Source organism: Schistocerca nitens, chromosome 8 (assembly GCF_023898315.1).
Source record: "Schistocerca nitens isolate TAMUIC-IGC-003100 chromosome 8, iqSchNite1.1, whole genome shotgun sequence".
NCBI classification, from domain to species: domain Eukaryota; kingdom Metazoa; phylum Arthropoda; class Insecta; order Orthoptera; family Acrididae; genus Schistocerca; species Schistocerca nitens.
In genome coordinates, this window is record NC_064621.1 from 34,782,421 (window position 1) to 34,801,461 (window position 19,041).

A 19,041-nucleotide genomic window follows, 5' to 3' on the forward strand; every position below is an offset into this window, starting at 1 on the left:
GACATGCGACTCATTGCTCTACAGTACTTGCATCAAGATTTTATGTGAACGTTTGGGCAGGCATTGTTGGTGATGTCTTGATTGGGCCCCATGTTCTTCCACCTACGCCGGCCGCGGTGGTCTAGCGGTTCTAGGCGCGCAGTCCGAAACCGCGCGACTGCTATGGTCGCAGATTCGAATCATACCTCGGGCATGGATGTGTGTGATGTCCTTAGGTTAGTTAGGTTTAGGTAGTTCTAAGTTCTAGGGGACTGATGAGCACAGATGTTAAGTCCCATAGTGCTCAGAACCATCTTCCACCTACGCTCAATGGAGCACGTTATCATGATTTCATACGGGATACTCTACCTGTGCTGCTAGAACATGTGCCTTTACAAGTACGACACAACATGTGGTGCATGCACGATGGAGCTCCTGCACTTTTCAGTCGAAGTGTTCGTACGCTTCTCAACAACAGATTCGGTTACCGATGGAGTGGTAGAGGCGGACCAATTCCATGGTCTCCACGCTCTCCTGACCTCAACACTCTTCACTTTCATTTATGGGGGCATTTGAAAGCTCTTGTCTACGCAACCCCGGTACCAAATGTAGAGACTCTTCGTGCTCGTATGTGGACGGCTGTGATACAATACGCCATTCTCCAGGGCTGCATCAGCGCATCAGGGATTCCATGCGACGGAGGGTGGATGCATGTATCCTCGCTAACGGAGGATATGTTGAACATTTCCTGTAACAAAGTGTTTGAAGAGAAGTAATAAAATGAGCTCTAACATATAAAGTAAGCGTTTCCGGACACATGTCCACATAACATATTTTCTTTCTTTGCGTGTGAGGAATGTTTCCTGAAGGTTTGGCCGTACCTTTTTGTAACACCCTGTATGTCAGCAGCGGTCTTAGGGCGTATGTTGTGTCCTGACAACCATATCTGCACATGCTCCATAAGCATTTCAACTTAACCTCTGTAGGTAGATTATGACCGTAGTTGCCCTGCACAAATGCGTACTGAAAAAGTTAACCAGGAGCAATGGCATGCGTCATGCCAGAATGAACCCATTACGGATACATCAGGGCCTGGATGTTGGAGAAATGTAAGTCGCGGAATCCATCTTCCACAGGCAGCAGAACCGAATGGGAAGTAATGTGACAAAGAAAGTAAATAAACCGACAAGGATGCCATCATCGTGATCGATAACGCACGTGATGATGATCACCGTAGTGTGGCCATGTAAGGGGAAAGCGTGTGCAAACGGGAGCGAGATTTAGCGAAACTACCGCCGCAGTGCAAGCGAAGGAAATGCAGAGCATAACAGCAAAGAACCAAAGTAGATCAACGGGCGATGCTAGTGTCATCATCTCTGCCAAAGTGCAGGAACTTCAGAACTCGCCTATGGGAGTGGAAGAGAATGTGGAGGTGGCAGCAAGCTTCAGTGAACGCAAAGAGCTATTCATAAACAATGGGAATAGCTATTCTGAATAAGCAGAAAACAAATGTGGCGGTGAACGTACATGACCGACGAAGGCGCCATGCTGCTAAAATCTGAGGAAAGTGGGCGATGTAACAAAACATCTTCTGCACTGCGACAGTCTTCAAAATCTTCATTGCGAAAGTACAAGGCAACAATAGTACCTTGTTTGAATCACATAAGGCAGGCAGCGAAGAAACTGACAAGGGAAGTACAATGTAGTATCGAATATCGAGAAACACGAAAGGGAAAAGAAGGAATCGCGCCAATCTCTGCGTTGCATGTCAAAGAGCTTCATAATCCACAAGAAAAGGCTGGGGAGCGAAACACTGCAACGACCGCAGATGACCCACCGAATGAAGAAATAGGAAATAATGATGATCCGACACAGACTTATATAGTAAATGCAGAAATTCGTGTAGCGCTAAGATGGACGGAACTACACGCAAACGTTTCCCGGACTGCCTGCCGAAAGGAAAACGGGCTGCTCTTATGATACACTGTGTCGATTCGCTTCAATTATACAGTGTTATGTACGTAGCGATTAGGATTATAACTGATCAGTTGGATTACTCGCTATCTTCTGAATTTTGATTTTATGTACACACAATAGGGCAGATAGCACTATTGCTCATCTGCACGCCATATGTAGATAGGTAGCACACGTTCGAAGTAGACTATTGCATTCTGGAAACTATTCATTAATGTGCTAATCACACATATTAGATTGCGGGGTCTCATTTCCCTTCGTTGGGCTGAATTTATGGAAGTGTGCGTTGTACAATTTTTTCTGCTTATTTTAGAATCAGATCCCATTACTAAATTTGTCGTCTTGGGCATTATAAATTTACGTTCTGCATATCTTCAAACTATCAGAGTTTGTTTGTTACTAGCTACGAGTGTAGTCTATGTTCTTCATACCACCCACGCCCCCTTATCTACCCCTCACACACACACACACACACACACACACACACACATACACACACACACACACACACACCTTTCAATTGGAAGCGCCAGTAGACTGCAGATGAGACGCCGAGTCATCCCCTGAACAAATATAGAGATCACCCTACTCGACGACGGGAATGAATCATCGATGACTAAAAAACGAGAGAAGTCACGTCTTGTGTGCGTTGTATCCAAAAGATAGGATTTCATTTCGGGCCCACTCGCAGTCGGAGAAGTCTAGGTCACTCCCCTTACAAAGTCGAGGACATTATAACTTTTAAATCGACACATAAATGTTTGACAAACATTTAAAACGTCTGAAGCCAGTCAATTACCCCTTCCTTGAAATTGGAGACTAGTAATGAAAATTTTTGTGACATCACCTCATCATCCTTTGTGATGACGCCGGAATCGTGTCTGCGAGACGGTGCAATGGGGAAGTCTCCAGCCGCTGTGTACTGTGAACCGTATGTGTTGAGACCGAAGAAATCAGCAGAGCCTGAAACAAAATTAGTTGTTGGAAGCTCTGAAAATACTGACCTCGATCTGAGTGATCATAAACAAAATAACAATGAGAATCAAATGAATCGTTACTAAAAGTACCGCGTTGAGTACAAGATGAATACATAACTCCCTCTCGGATGTCTCCCCCACAATCGACAGAATCATTCTAGTCGAGGGAAACTGCATCGAAAGTCTTTTGAAGAACACGCAGAATTACAAAGTAAACAAACGTTTGATATAGGTGCATGACCAGTATCGTTGGAATAAAAGTCAACTGGAGCCGGTGATTGTGGTACCACAGAAAGAGGCGATGTTTGGTTGATTTGAGGGAGGGGACCAAACACCGAGGTCGTTGGTCCCATCGGATTAGGGAAGGATGGGGTAGGAAGTCTGTCGGCCCTTTGAAAGGAACTATCCCGCGGCATTTGCCTGAAGCGATTTAGGGAAATGACAGAAAATCTAAATCAGAATGGCCGGACGCGGGTTTGAACCATCGTCTTCCCGAATGCGAGTCCAGTGTGATAACCACTGCGCCATCTCGCTTAGTCAAGGCCATGGTACTAATGGTTGTGTTGAAAGCTGCCTGTTCATTTGGCTCTCCCATTTCTTACCATTAGATATTTCTTCTGGCCCATCGCTACATTTATCTTTGCATAAGGGCCTACGTTACTCATGTCTGCTGTAATCAGTTTCGATTAATCGATAAAAGCACTGTAACAACCACTCTGCTTGTCACTGAAACAGTTTTACTTCTTTGCGGAGTCAGTTTGTTTTCGGCCGATGGGAATTTTTGACGGGTTGCAGCCCATGAACTCATTGTCTGAAAGAGAGCTGTTCATTATAATACGATGTATGGTCTGCTCCAGCTTCGCTGGGATGGTTATTTGTGAAGGCGTATTTTGGAGAGAAGACTGCCTTTGTCTGGTGGAAGTCTGTGCTGTTATGGTGATTCTACCACAAATGAAGTATTGGATGGGACCATTTCAGCTCACATGTCGTTGTTAAGCTTAGCTATTGAGACGAGGTTATATTGGCATCGCTTGTTGCCTTCACTCCGCGAGTAGTAATCTGGGCGTGTGCCTGTGCGTGGGAAACGGAAGCTCATAAGTTACTTACACTTAGATGAATGGATGTTGATCACTGCGATGTACATTATATTTTCCCTTCGTCATGATTGCAAATTGAATTATGTTACCCTTTCATGGCGTATAAAACTGCAGGCATGGGCGCCATCGTGTTAAACATCGTAGCATAGCTTACGGTGCACGACCACTGAGTTGTTGTTGTTGTGGTCTTCAGTCCTCAGACTGGTTTGATGCAGCTCTCCATGCTACTCTATCCTGTCCAAGCTTCTTCATCTCCCAGTACCTACTGCAGCCTACATCCTTCTGAATCTGCTTGGTGTGTTCATCTCTTGCTCTACGATTTTTACCCTCCACGCTGCCCTCCAGTACCAAATTGGTGATCCGTTGATGCCTCAGAACATGTCCTACTAACCGATCCCTTCTTCTAGTCAAGTTGTCCCACAAACTCCTCTTCTCCCCAATTCTATTCAATACCTCCTCATTAGTTATGTGATCTACCCATCTAATCTTCAGCATTCTTCTGTAGCACCACATTTCTATTCCCTTCTATTCTCTTCTTGTCTAAACTATTTATCGTTCATGTTTCACTTCCATACATGACTACACTTCACACAAATACTTTCAGAAACGACTTCCTGACACTTAAATCAATACTCGATGTTAACAAATTTCTCTTCTTCAGAAACGCTTTCCTTGCCATTGCCAGTCTACACTGAGGGTGCGTCGGAAATTAGTTACTGCATTCCAGTCTCACAGCACATTGATAGCAAGCCAGTTTCCTTTGCAGATGATTAGATTTCAGTTCCGGTCAAAAGAGGTGAACGGATCTGTTTCGGCAATTGCTGTTCGTTACATATCGCGAGGACAGATTTAGCACACGAGTGGGCTATGATCAAGATGTATTCATGAATTACATTTTGAGTCACGTACTTTACAGGTTCTTTAGGCTCTCAGGAAACAATTACAGAACCTAGGAAACGTCCTAATTGCAGCACTGGATGCTATAACCAGAAAGCTAACTCATGCTCAATTTAATTCGTGGTCCTTTACGAATCAATACTCACTAGCTGAGTACGTGGCGTTGCTGGTGTATGTATTTATTCCAGTCTTCTATTAGTCAACCTCCTCCTCACCCATCTTTCTGTTCAACTCCTGCTCCCCCCTCTCCTTCTTCTTTTCTCTATCCATCTCTTCTCGCTGTCCATCTCCTCCTCTTCCCATCCATTTCCTCCTCCTCCTCCTCTGTTCATCTCACCCTCCCCCGTCTGTCTGCCTGTCTCTTCGGCAACCTGTCTCTCTCTGTCTACACGCTCTTTCCTCTCTCTGTCCAGCTCCTCCTCTCCTCTCTCTCTTTCTCTCTGCTCATTTCTCTCTGTCCAGCTCCTGTTTCCCCCTATTCGTGCCCTTCTCCGCCTTTCCCACAGCTACCTGTCACTTCCTCCTCCTCCTTCTGTCTCCACGTTATCACGTTCACCCTAATAGTGGTTGGTGGCTCTTATCCTAACAGTATGTTATTCCAGACTGTACATTTACCGCTACAAGGGTATCCTGCAAATCACTCTTAAGAGACTGGCACAGGGTTCATCGAACCACCTACACAGTAATTCCCTTATTTTATTATGACTATCATTTCTCCCTATATAGGCCGGCGTCAACAAAATATTTTCGCATTCGGAGGACAAATTTAATGTTTGAAATTTCGTGAGAAAATTTCGCCGCAACGAAAACCGCCTTTGTTTTAATGATGTACATCCCAAATTCTGTATCGTATCAGACACACTCTCTCCCCTATTTCTCGATAATACGAAACGTGCTGCTCTTCTTTGTACTTTCTCGATGTACACCGGTAATCCTATCTGGTAAGAACTCCACACCGCGCAGCAGTACTTCAAAAGAGTGAGCACAAGCGTAGTGTAGGCAGTCTCTTTAGTAGATCTGTTGCATCCTCTAACTGTGCTTCCAATAAAACGCAGTCTTTGGTTCGCCTTCCCCACAACATTTTCTATGTATTCTTTCAATTCAGTTGTTCGTAATTGTAATTCCCAGGTATTCAGCTGAATTTACGGCGTTTAAATTTGATTGATTTGTCGTGTAACCGAAGTTTAACGCTTTTAGCACTCGCTTGGATGACCTCCCACTTTACGTTATTTAGGGTCAAATGCCAATTTCCGAATCATACAGGTATCTTTTCTAAATCGTTTTGCAATCTGTTTTGATCATCTGATTACTAGACGATAAACGACAGCATCTGCAAAGAACTTAAGACTGCTGCTGAGATTGCCTCCTAAATCATTTTTATTGATAAGGAACAGCAGAGGGCCTGTAACACTACCTTGGGGAACGTCAGAGCTCACTTTTGTTTTACTCGAAGACTTTTCGTCAATTACTACGAACTGTGATCTCCTATGATCTCTCTAACAGGAAATCAGGAAGCCAGTCGCGTAACTAAGACGATATTCCATAAACACGCAATTTGACCAATAATATGTGTACCAAATATACAAATTTAGTTGAAATCGTTCCAGTGGTTTAAGATGGACTTTTTACCGATCGCTTTACTTGCGTAGGCACATGTCAGATATATTGCACATATATTTAACATATTTCACACCTATTTGTGCACATATTTCACTTGTATCTCCCGTGAATTTCACCCTGCAGTTTCAGTTTCACGCAGCTTCATGTTTGAGATGTCATGTCTCCTGAACTGTATGCTGCACAATGATGTAACTTCACAGGTACATCGTGTGGTATTTGTGGCTACTGCCTGTGAAATGTGTTGTAAATGCAGTTACTAGTAAAGAAGCAGTAAACTAAAACGTCGTGCATGATGCAGCAGTTTTTCAAGCATCTCAGTGTTTATGACGTCATACCTCCTCAACTATGTCTCGTACAATGAAGTACATTACTGGCCATTAAAATTGTTGCACCAAGAAGAAATGCAGATGATAAACGGGTATTCATTGGACAAATATATTATACTAGAACTGACATGTGATTACATTTTCACGCAATTTGGGAGCATTGATCCTGAGAAATCAGTACCCAGAACAACCACCTCTGGCCGCAATAACGGACTTGATACGCCTGGGCATTGAGTCAAACAGAGCTTGGACGGCGTGTACAGGTACAGATGCCCATGCAGCTTCAAGAGTAGTGACTGGCGTGTTGTGGCGAGCCAGTTGCTCGGCCACCATTGGCCAGACGTTTTCAATTGGTGAGAGATCTGGAGAATGCTGGCCTGGGCAGCAGTCGAACATTTCTGTATCCAGAAAGGCCCGTACAGGACCTGCAACATGCGGTCGTGCATTATCCTGCTGAAATGTAGGGTTTCGCAGGGATCGAATGAAGGGTAGGGCCACGGGTCGTAACCCATCTGAAATGTAGCGTCCACTGTTCAAAGTGCCGTCAATGCCCATACCATCACGCCGGCTGATACGCCAGTATGGCGATGACGAATACAGGCTTCCAATGTGTTTCACCGCGATGACGCCAAACACGGATGCGACCATCATGATGCTGTAAACAGAACCTGCATTCATCCGAAAAAATGACGTTTTGCCATTCGTGCACCCAGGTTCGTCGTTGAGTACACCATCACAGGCGCTCCTGTCTGTGATGCAGCGTCAAGGGTAACCGCAACCATGGTCTCCGAGCTGACAGTTCATCCTGCTGCAAACGTCGTCGAACTGTTCGTCCAGATGGTTGTTGTCTTGCAAACATCCCCATCTGTTGACTCACGGATCGAGACGTGGCTGCACGATCCGTTAGAGCCATGCGGATAAGATGGCTGTCATCTCGACTGCTCCTGTACGAGGCCGTTGGGATCCAGCATGGCGTTCCGTATTACCCTCCTGAACCCTCCGATTCCATATTCTGCTAACAGTCATTGGATCTCGACCAACGCGAGCAGCAGTGTCGCGATACGGTAAACCGCAATCGCGATAGGCTACAATCCGACCTTTATCAAAGTAGGAAACGTGATGGTTCGTATTTCTCCTCCTTACACGAGGCATCACAACAACGTTTCACCAGACAATGCCGGTCAACTGCTGTTTGACAACTTTCCTCATGTCAGCACGTTGTAGGTGACGCCACCGGCGTCAACCTTGTGTGAATGCTCTGAACAGCTAATCATTTGCATATCACAGCATCCTCATCCTGTCGGTTAAATTTCGCGTCTGTAGCACGTCATCTTCATGATGTATCAATTTTAATGGCCAGTAGTGTAGTTTTTTGGGTGCATTTTGTGGTATAATTGAAAACTGTCTGCAAAAATGCGTCGTGAATACAGTTAGTCGCTCAGAAGTAAGAAATTAAAGCGTCATCCTTCATGCGGCAGTTTTACTGCATTAACTGAGAAAATATAATAAGCGATTAACTTCTTTTCTTTCTTCTATTTTTGGGGCTTGTCAGCGAGAAAGCGTTTCGTAAACGTTTCAAATTAAGCGTAAAGTGTGTTGCAAGTCATTAAGAGCTTTCATTCTCAAATACTGGTATTCAGTGGTAAACACCGGGTCTTCGTGCGTTGTAGGCTACATGGATGCAGGAGTCGTACCTCCCGAAACCAAATAGGTTCGCAGATAACAGGCCCCACTCCTCTCAAAATAGTGGCCTGCAGGTAACATCCCCGAGGCCTCATAGCGGTTTATGGACTCGTGTCTCAGATCTTTTTAGAGTGGACGTGAGTTCCGACGCGTTTGCAGTTTCATTAAGTAGAATGGGAGGGAAAATATTACTTCCGGAAGGTAACACCTTCGGGTTTCAAAAACTGTTGAAAAGTGATAGAGCGCAATGAAAATGCATCTTTAAGGGTTGCAGAAGCCTTATTAAAACTGTTTCTATTAAGAAACTGGATGTCGTGCAGATTCAAGAAGACCTCGGCCACACGGAAATTCCTTACGACAAAATTCGGAGGCAAAAAAAAAAAAAAAAAAAAAAAAATTCGTATGATGAAGAGAAAAGCCACAGCAGATTTTTTTGTGAGAGACCATGAAAGCTAATTTAAAAGGAGGATATAAGCAAGGAATAACAGAAATTCCGACAGCTTTCGTAAATTTATTTACTCAGGTAGGCGGAAAATTGTGCCGAAATTGCCGACGAATGTTGAAGGAGTTCATAATGTTATCAACACACTAAATGTGGAAACTACAAAGGGGACAAATTTCTTGCTAGAAAATAATTCCAGGAAGAATGTTGTAATATTTTGTGAATCTGAAAAAGTTAAAATACTTTATCATTGCTGCATTATACGTTGATAGAACATTCTAGCATTGCACAAAGTTTCGTTGTCAGCTGTTTACACTAATCAGGCTAGTTAACGGAGATTATATTCCATTGGTCTTCTCCTTTGTTGAAGGACAAAGAAAACTCAGTTTGCCTTTCAAACAGTTGTCGATAAATGTAATGATCTAGGTCTGAAATTTTCACCATCAATAATCTTTTCAGACTTAGAAGGCAGTAGAATGAAACCTGGAAGTGAAGTCTGGACTGATATAAGAATCGTAGGATGCAAATTGCATTTCCCCATAGCTGGTCGCGAAAAGTATGAACATTGGTACTCGCACATGACTATTACACGTGAAATGAAATAGGAAGGATCAGTGCTAATTAACTAGAAAAAAGCGCAACGTATCGAATTTAGTTCTTAACAATTTTTTCTCAGCACATCTTACTCTACAACACCCTTACAAGCTTCTCACACAGTTTGTGACCGCCCTGTAAAGGGTTATCAGTGGGTTGCGGTTATTGCAGCCGGCAGGAGAGATCAAGCATTGTTCAAAGATCAGAGTGCATGGTACAGGTTCTGTCGAAGAAGAGTCTCAATTCAAGATGTTGGAGCGGTTTAAAGGCTCACGTATTCTCGCATCCCAACCACAATCCCCCCCCGCTCTAGCCACCCAGGCATTCAGAACGTAGTAAAACATAATCGGAAAATTCTGACGACTGAATAATATTGTTATGAAGCAGTTAAGATCGAATGCAGAGATAGTTTCTCACATAATTAATTATATTGATGGATTCAACGCACAGCTGCTTCATTTAAATGAAATAAGTATTACAAAGACGCTATCGGTAATACATCGGCAGCTTTAAGATCTTTGTCGAAATTTCCTGTACAGATATAGCAAGACAACATATAGGGTCAAGTAATGCAGCTCCTCTACACACCTGCACCTACTCAAAAAAATGTATCACTATGCGGTTCATATAAACAGAAACGTGGATTACGGATAATTATTACAACATTTAATTATAAGTATTTTTGTTAAGAGGGATGGCTATCGCGTTTGAAGAATATATTAAGATTTTTAGGTGCAAATGGCGAATAAATGCAGACTAAATTCATTCACATGCCTTGTAAAATAATGAACGAAAACCTATTCTGCCAATTTTATGATCATGGATATACTTTTCTCATAATGCCCTTCTTCGAAATTTCTTTCAACCGCAATGCAGCTGCTGAGAACGCCACAGTATCTCGAATAACACAGTTATCACTCACCTCTAATGTATTCGATTTCCTCTTGCGTGAATTTTGGCAGCCTTGAGCGCGCTAGTCCTTCTACTTTGCTGTTGTTGTCCACCCTTTCCCGCACTACTGCAGGGTAGTCACCCTCCTGACTGTAGATAGGGTGGGCGAAAATCCCAACCTAATCAGCAAAAAATGCTACGTTTTAATTTTTTCGCACAAAAATATATCGATGTGCATACTAATATCTACCATACATTCTAGAAATACACACATCAAAAACAGTTTTGCCTCTCTTGGATTCCGAGATTTCCGGAACCTGTACAGAAAATTGGAACAGAGATCAACATAAACATCATTTCAGCCCTTTTTATTGCTCATGAAAACCACACAATTCCTGTTGTGCCACCATGCAGCGAGACCTTCAGAGGTCTAGACTGCTGTACACACCGGTTCCTCTAATATCCAGTGGCATGTCATGTGCATTAATGCATGCCTGTATTCGTCGTGGTATACTATCCACAAGTTCATCAAGGCACTCGTACAGGAGCAGTCGAGATGACAGCTATCTTATCCGCATGGCTCTAACGGATCGTGCAGCCACGTCTCGATCCGTGAGTCAACAGATGGGGATGTTTGCAAGACAACAACCATCTGGACGAACAGTTCGACGACGTTTGCAGCAGGATGGACTGTCAGCTCGGAGACCATGGTTGCGGTTACCCTTGACGCTGCATCACAGACAGGAGCGCCTGTGATGGTGTACTCAACGACGAACCTGGGTGCACGAATGGCAAAACGTCATTTTTTCGGATGAATGCAGGTTCTGTTTACAGCATCATGATGGTCGCATCCGTGTTTGGCGTCATCGCGGTGAAACACATTGGAAGCCGGTATTCGTCATCGCCATACTGGCGTATCAGCCGGCGTGATGGTATGGGCATTGACGGCACTTTGAACAGTGGACGCTACATTTCAGATGGGTTACGACCCGTGGCTCTACCCTTCATTCGATCCCTGCGAAACCCTACATTTCAGCAGGATAATGCACGACCGCATGTTGCAGGTCCTGTACGGGCCTTTCTGGATACAGAAATGTTCGACTGCTGCCCAGGCCAGCATTCTCCAGATCTCTCACCAATTGAAAACGTCTGGCCAATGGTGGCCGAGCAACTGGCTCGCCACAACACGCCAGTCACTACTCTTGAAGCTGCATGGGCATCTGTACCTGTACACGCCGTCCAAGCTCTGTTTGACTCAATGCCCAGGCGTATCAAGGCCGTTATTGCGGCCAGAGGTGGTTGTTCTGGGTACTGATTTCTCAGGATCAATGCTCCCAAATTGCGTGAAAATGTAATCACATGTCAGTTCTAGTATAATATATTTGTCCAATGAATACCCGTTTATCATCTGCATTTCTTCTTGGTGTAACAATTTTAATGGCCAGTAATGTACTTCATTGTACGAGACATAGTTGAGGAGGTATGACGTCATAAACACTGAGATGCTTGAAAAACTGCTGCATCATGCACGACGTTTTAGTTTACTGTTGTTCCAGATTGTTCCACTGCTCAACGGCGATTCGGTGTAGATCCCTCAGAGTGATTGGTGGGTCACGTCGTCCATAAACAGCCCTTTCCAAGCTATCCCAGGCATGTTCAATAATGTTCATCCCTGGATAACATGCTGGATACTCTGGTCGAGCGATGTCGTTATCCTGAAGGAAGTCATTCACAAGATGATCACGATGGGTCGCCAATTGTCGTCCAAGAAGACGAATGTCTCGCCAATATGCTGCCGATATGGTTGCGCTATCAGTCGGAGGATGGCATTCATGTATCGTAGAGCCGTTACGACGGCTTCCATGACCACCAGCGGCATAAGTCGGCCCATATAACGCCACCCCAAAACAACAGGGAACCTCTATCTTGCTGCACTCACTGGACAATGCGTCTAAGGCGTTCAGCCTGGCCGGGTTGGCTCCAAACACGTCTCTAACGATTGTCTGGTTGAAGGTATATGCGACACTCATCGGTGAAGAGAACGTGATGCCAAATCTGAGCGGTCGATTCGGTATGTTGTTAGGCCCATCTGTACCGCGCTGCATGGTGTCGTGGTTGCAACGATGGACCTCGCCATGGACGTCGGGAGTGAAGCATCATGCAGCCTACTGCGCATTGTTTGAGTCGGAATACGACGTCCTGTGGCTGCACTAAAATCATTATTCAACATGGTGGCGTTGCTGTCGGGGTTCCTCCGAGCCATAATCCGTAGGTAGGGGTCATTCACTGTAGTAGTAACCCTTCGGCGGCCTGAGCGAGGCATGTCATCGACAGTTTCTGTCTCTCTGGTCTCCTCCATGTCCGAACAACATAGCTTTGGTTCACTCCGAGACGCCTGGACAGTTCCCTTGTTGAGAGCCCTTCCTTGCAGAAAGTAACAATGCGGACGCGATCGAACGGCGGTATTGACCGTCTAGGCAGGTTGAACTGCAGACAATACGAGCCGCGTACCTCCTTCCTGGTGGAATGACTGGAACTGATCGGCTGTCGGACCCACTCATGTATGGTTTTTTGCATCTTTGGGCGGGTTTAGTGACATCTCTGAACAGTCAAGGACTGCGTCTGTGATACAATATCCAGTTCTTAAATATGAAAGAGTTCGTGTCCAAAATTTATATGAAAAGGGATGTTCCAACAGACATTCTAAATCCATTATAATCATATCGTTGACAATAGTATTCGCAGATAGGTGGGAGGCTATGGCACATTTAAATAGTTTAATACTGAAGAATAAACAGCAAAATGCAACTGAGTGTAGCGTGTAAGTAACCACATCGGAAGGACATCTGTGGAGACGACGAACTAACCTGTGGTTGCTGAAGAGAGGCAGCAGCCTTTTCATAGTTGCAGGGGCAACAGTCTGGATGATTGACTGGCGTGGTCTTGTGGAAGGAAAGGTATACAACAGTCAGTCGCAATGCCATTAGTTTTTATTATGCCTGCAAATCTAGATTTCGGCTATAAATAGACATCTGCCTATACACGAGCAAGAACATTCGGTGCCATGAACTGCCAAGAGTCTGTTGAATTGCATCGAAAATGCACCGCAGGTGGCTATTTACAGCCGAAATCTAGATCTGAAAGCATAATAAAAACTAATGGGATTGTGACTGACTGCTGTGTGCCTCTTCTTCCATATAATCTACTGTCGCTGTGCACAACGGTTCCTAATGGAATCAAAATTGATGTAGCCTTGTAACATTGTCCTACATAGTCTTCCTATATTGGTGCTGCGAACAGCTGAAAAGAAGGGGAAACTAGAGCTATTATGTTTTCCGTGAATATTCAGCTCTACATTAAGGTTTTGTGATGATAACATTGCTCTTGGTTAAAATATTTCGGAGATAGGAATGTCCTTCATTCGTATTTCTAGGAGGGGTCTTCTCAGGAGGATGTCACCTGGATAAAACAAGTCTGGTATTCTGAAGGTCGAAGTGTTGAATTTTAGATTCCTTGATCGTGAGGACTGGTTGGAGAAGTTGAAAATAGAAACTAATATGTCGCTGTTATGAAACTTCCCGGCAGATTAAAACTGCCAAGAGTCTGTTGAATTGTAACGAAAATGCACCAAAGATGGCTATTTACAGCCGAGCACTTGCCCGCGAAAGGCAAAGGTCCCGAGTTCGAGTCTCGGTCCGCACACAGTTTCAATCTGCCAGGAAGTTTCATATCCGTGCACCCTCCGCTGCAGAGTGAAAATCTCATTCTGGATGTCGCAGTTAGATATAATGGTATCTAATGAAGTGTGGTGGCAAGAACAGGATTCGTGTCCAGGTGGGTGGAAGGTTATTAACAAGAGATCATAGGTGTAACGGAGTTGTAGGTCAAATAATCAAGAAAAAAGTGTTAATGTCGGTGAAGTGCTGTGAAAGGAATAGCGAATGCATAGCCAAGAAAGATAAAAGCCAAGACCCATCACATTGGTACAAGTGTATGTGTCTACTAGCCCCATAGATATTAAAGAGACTAAACGAGTGTATGATGGGATTAAAGAAATAGTTGATTTCGTTAAGTGAGACGAAAATTTAATTGTGATGGGGCGCTGGAATTTGACAACGGAAAAACGGTTGAACATAAAACATGAAATTATGAGATCTTAGGAAGTCGCTGGTGTGTTGAACATCCCGCCATCTCAGTTTCTTCTATAGAAGTTTCTAACAAGTGAACGTGGCAACTAGACTATTTTTGTGACTTAATCTAACCTGGAATCTTTGTGTCCATTAGCATTCCTAATCCCAGAAAACTACGTAAATTTTAATTTAAGATGAGTCTTTCAATACGCCTGAATGAAATGCGATATTTTCCTTGAGGGGGTGGGGGGGGGGGTTGTCGGATATACAATTATTATGGTTAAAAATGAATCAAGTAATCTGTACTTTGATTATATTCAATACAGCATATGTCATATTCAGAGGGATGATTAGAAAACCATTTCGCTTTCGCCCCAGAATGTTCTAGAACGTGGGCGTGGATGGACTTGGGATTTCCTAAAAATATAAGACGCAGTATGTGCGAAGATAGCCGACAAGCGGAGAGAATGAACTCGTCCTTCTGAACTGAGTGGAAAGGGAAGAAAAACAGTGAGGTGAAAATTAATAATTTTTACGGAGAAACAAATCTACAGTAAACCCCATGGGACAGTTACGTTTAAATTTTACATCTGGCAGTATTAGTAACGCCTAATTTTGTGTCAATCGCAGTGTGTGCAGTAACGATGGACATCACAAGGGCCGGCCTGATGTAACAGTTACGAGTGACGGTCGCCTTTGCGGATTCTCGCCTTGCTGAGGGCGCAGAGACAAAATCGGTGGATTCGGGGAGTGGGGGGGGGGGGGGGGGGGAGCTAGGGTGAGGGGGGTGGGGGGTGGGAGAAGATTGGGGCGCAGGTGCAGCGTTAGGGTCCAGTAGTCACTGTAGAATAAACAGACAGAATTAAGACAGTTTCGAGAAGTTTGTTTTGTATGAGTGTGAACATTAAACGGTGAAACATGAATTCAGAGGCTGATTTGCTCATCCAGGACAAGACCAAGTAAATTCGCCTACGTCGTGTGCTCCAGTTGCATCGTTTCCGAGAGTGAGTCCTTGAACTACTGAGGATCATATGGCTGCGACACAATGCGGTCAGTGAATGGATAATATCGTTTTAACCTTGTGAAGTGGGTTTTTCGCATGACAGTTGCAGTGCTCTGCATCTTGGACTGTTTTTTTTTTTGAAGGACCCACTTGCCAGAGGAGTTTTTTTACTGCGCTCTATTGATGCTCGAGTCTGTAAGGATTATGTTTACCACAGGCTCCGTAACGTCGCACGGAACTGGTAGAGAAGCCGTCTTCTGACTTCTTGGTTTTCTGTCATGAGTATTTGTGATACGGTGCTGGGCACAGACTATGTCGAAATAGTAACATTCGCTCAAGCAAGAGTATTAGAAGCTACCGCATCTCAGTCGTGGTCTATATAGCACATGTGGTTTTGTAGTTGATGCTAGATTCAACAAATTTCTTCTCTGGCTAATGTCTCCCGAGGTTTCTTGACGTGCCGTAAATATGTCAAACAGAGAATTCTCTATAAAGGGTGTTAAAGCGGACCCCATTTTTACACGAATTCGGTTCTAAAGCTGACTTCTGGGCCCCGTAAGAAAGGTAGGTAAGCATAATTTTAGTTTAGTGTAGCACCAAGTTCACTGGAATTGAGATCCAGTCTATAGCCACAATTTTCTATTTCTTTTTTTTTTTTCGTTAATAGAAGGATATTGGCTGCGCGGGATTAGCCGGGCGGTCTAAGGCGCAGCAGTCATGAACTGTGCGACTGGTCCCAGCGGAGGTTCAAGTCCTCCCTCGGGCATGGGTGTGTGTGTTAGGATAATTTAGCTTAAGTAGTGTGTAAGCTTATGGACTGATGACCTTAGCAGTTAAGTTCCATAAGATTTCACACACATTTGAACATTTGAAGGACATTGAAGAACATCGTCATAAAATGAAAACACGTGTAATTACAATTTGACTGGTAGCTAATAACTTTGTAGCTCTCTCAAACACTTGGCTGACTCACCTTAAACTGTCTTTGTCTCTCAGTTGCTTCTACGTCTTCAGTAGAGTTTGTATACGGTTCGTATTGTGAGCTGCTAAATGTCATTCCCACAGAGCCTGAAACAAATTTGATATAAAACTGTTATTTATATTAAACTATTACATTACTTCTGGGTGAATTCGTTTAGCTTCGCATCAGAAAATAATACCAGTTATTGTACATCATTTATGCCACGTTCAAGTTGTTGAATGTGCAATTCCAACAATAGATCACACAAAGTTGATACTGTAACGATTGAGGAACTGTCTAAACTACATTTGTTCCTGATTTACATTTAAAGAAACACTTATAATAATTTCCATGGTCATTTCTTTATACTTAGCGCCATTATTATTAAAAGAGGCGGAAATACTTAATGTAGTCGTGATTAACTCAGTAGAATGACATTTTTTTCTGAAACTAGCAACATTCACTGAACGGATTTCTCAAATATATTTAAAATTTATGTATTAGTTTTAAACGTGTCTGATTCGGGGCAGATGTACCTATTTGAGAGGCACAACTGGTAAAATTAAAGTTGTTTTTGTTTTATGTTCATAATAACAAATCTAGCTATGCAACAATTTTTATATGTATAAGCGTACTTGTAAAATATCTGAATTAAAAACAATCTGACATAAAGCCCTTAGGCTCTTTGTTTGAGAGTTTAGAGATGCCTGAAGACTTCTGTGTACAACATCCAATCTAACATCAGTGTGTATATGTGCTGCATCTGTTAAAATTCACCATAAACCTAAAATATTTCCAAGGATCCCAATAAACACTGGTACGATGGCGTTTGTGATGATCTGCTTGGAGCACGACTCCGAATTTTATTACATATTGTTAAATTTATTTTTCCTCTCAGAACAACTGTTTCAAATTTTCACGTAGTTCATTATTTAAAACGTTACATATTTTGTCAAACTAAATATTTTTACATCACAAACCTGCTACGGTCGCAGGTTCGAATCCTGCCTCGGGCATGGATGTGTGTGATGTCCTTAGGTTAGTTAGGTTTAAGTAGCTCTAAGTTCTAGGGGACTGATGACCACAGATGTTGAGTCCAATAGTGCTCAGAGCCATTTGAACCATTTGAACATCACAAACGAGTTAGACAGCCCGCACATTGTGTGCATTTGACCAAAAAGTTACTTTGAAGAATGAGTACTTCATTCGTTATGTTTTATTGCATGATTTAAGATTCATCATTCCTCTGAAATCTAAAACGTGTCTTTAAAAAAGGGAGATTAGAGTTTAAGACAGTGTTCATGATGAGACAGTAGAGGTAGGGCCCAAGATCTGATTGAGGAACGGTAGGAACCATCCCAGCATCCATCTTAAGTGATTTATCGAAATCACACAGGAGCTAAATCTGGATTAGTGCATAGGTATTTGAAATCCATTGTCTTACCACTGCACCACATCGCATGATAGTTTGGCTTTTTAATATCATTTTTGAAAATTAATGCGAAGAAACAATTTTTCAACTTTACTGGTTGCTTGTGCAACTAACCTTGCTTACACCAATCTTGACTTCAATGCGTATAAACTGCTGGCATTGGTCTACCCCCAGAAAACTATTACACGCTACTGAGAACAATTAAAATCATAAAATGATGAAATTTATACTCCTGGCGAATTCCTGTGCGCTATCAATTATGTACTTCCCTAGTTTGTTTTGCGACCAATTTCGATATCTCAGGCGCCCATACTGAAGCGTCGTGAAAAAAAACGTGATTAAAAATGAATAAGAGTGTTAAAATGTGGTGGCCAAAATGACGAAATCAGGAACCGCTTCATATGTGGTATATCTCCATCGAGACTACTTTCTAAATTACCTCTCGTACTCAAATGCTGAATTTTTTCCTTTATTTTACGGTAGTTTCACTTGCTCTATTAAAAATTGCTTCATTTACCTGTTTAGTCCCACATATTGCGCTGTACCTGTTTGCAAGATTGGACCTTTTAAGGACAAAAAAATGGTTCAAATGGCTCTGAGCACTATGCGACTTAACTTCTGAGGTCATCAGTTGCCTAGAACTTAGAACTACTTAAACCTAACTAACCTAAGGACATCACACACATCCATGCCCGAGGCAGGATTCGAACCTGCGACCGTAGTCTCCAAATTTTACTACATATTATTCAATTTATTTTTTCTCTCAGAACAATTATTTCAAGTTTTCGTTTAGTTCATTATTTATAAGTTAAATATTTTGTCAAACTAAATATTTTCACATCACAATTTTAATGGAGTAATCCCTCTTGTTTTAATATAAAACCAAACATTAACATTTTCCATCTTTGGTAATCATTTGAGATACTCTGTAGTTGCACTACTTTAAAATCTTTGTCTCCACAAAAATTTTACTGCTCACATATTTATGTTTGTATCTGACACTGGCATAACAGTTAAAAAGTAGTTAGGAAAATA

The 19,041-nt window shown here is 42.9% G+C and overlaps 1 protein-coding gene across 1 annotated transcript in view; it reads right to left on the reverse strand.

Moving 5' to 3' along the window:
• LOC126199240 (myrosinase 1-like) overlaps positions 1-19,041 on the reverse strand; it is an 80,083-nt gene that overhangs the window by 15,380 nt on the left and 45,662 nt on the right. Inside the window, exons 6-8 of the mRNA XM_049936033.1 lie at positions 16,587-16,681; positions 10,512-10,659; positions 2,801-2,916 (exon numbers count right to left, since the gene is read on the reverse strand). Of these exons, the coding sequence (XP_049791990.1) occupies positions 2,801-2,916; positions 10,512-10,659; positions 16,587-16,681 (359 nt within the window). The remainder of the gene's footprint in view (positions 1-2,800; positions 2,917-10,511; positions 10,660-16,586; positions 16,682-19,041) is intronic.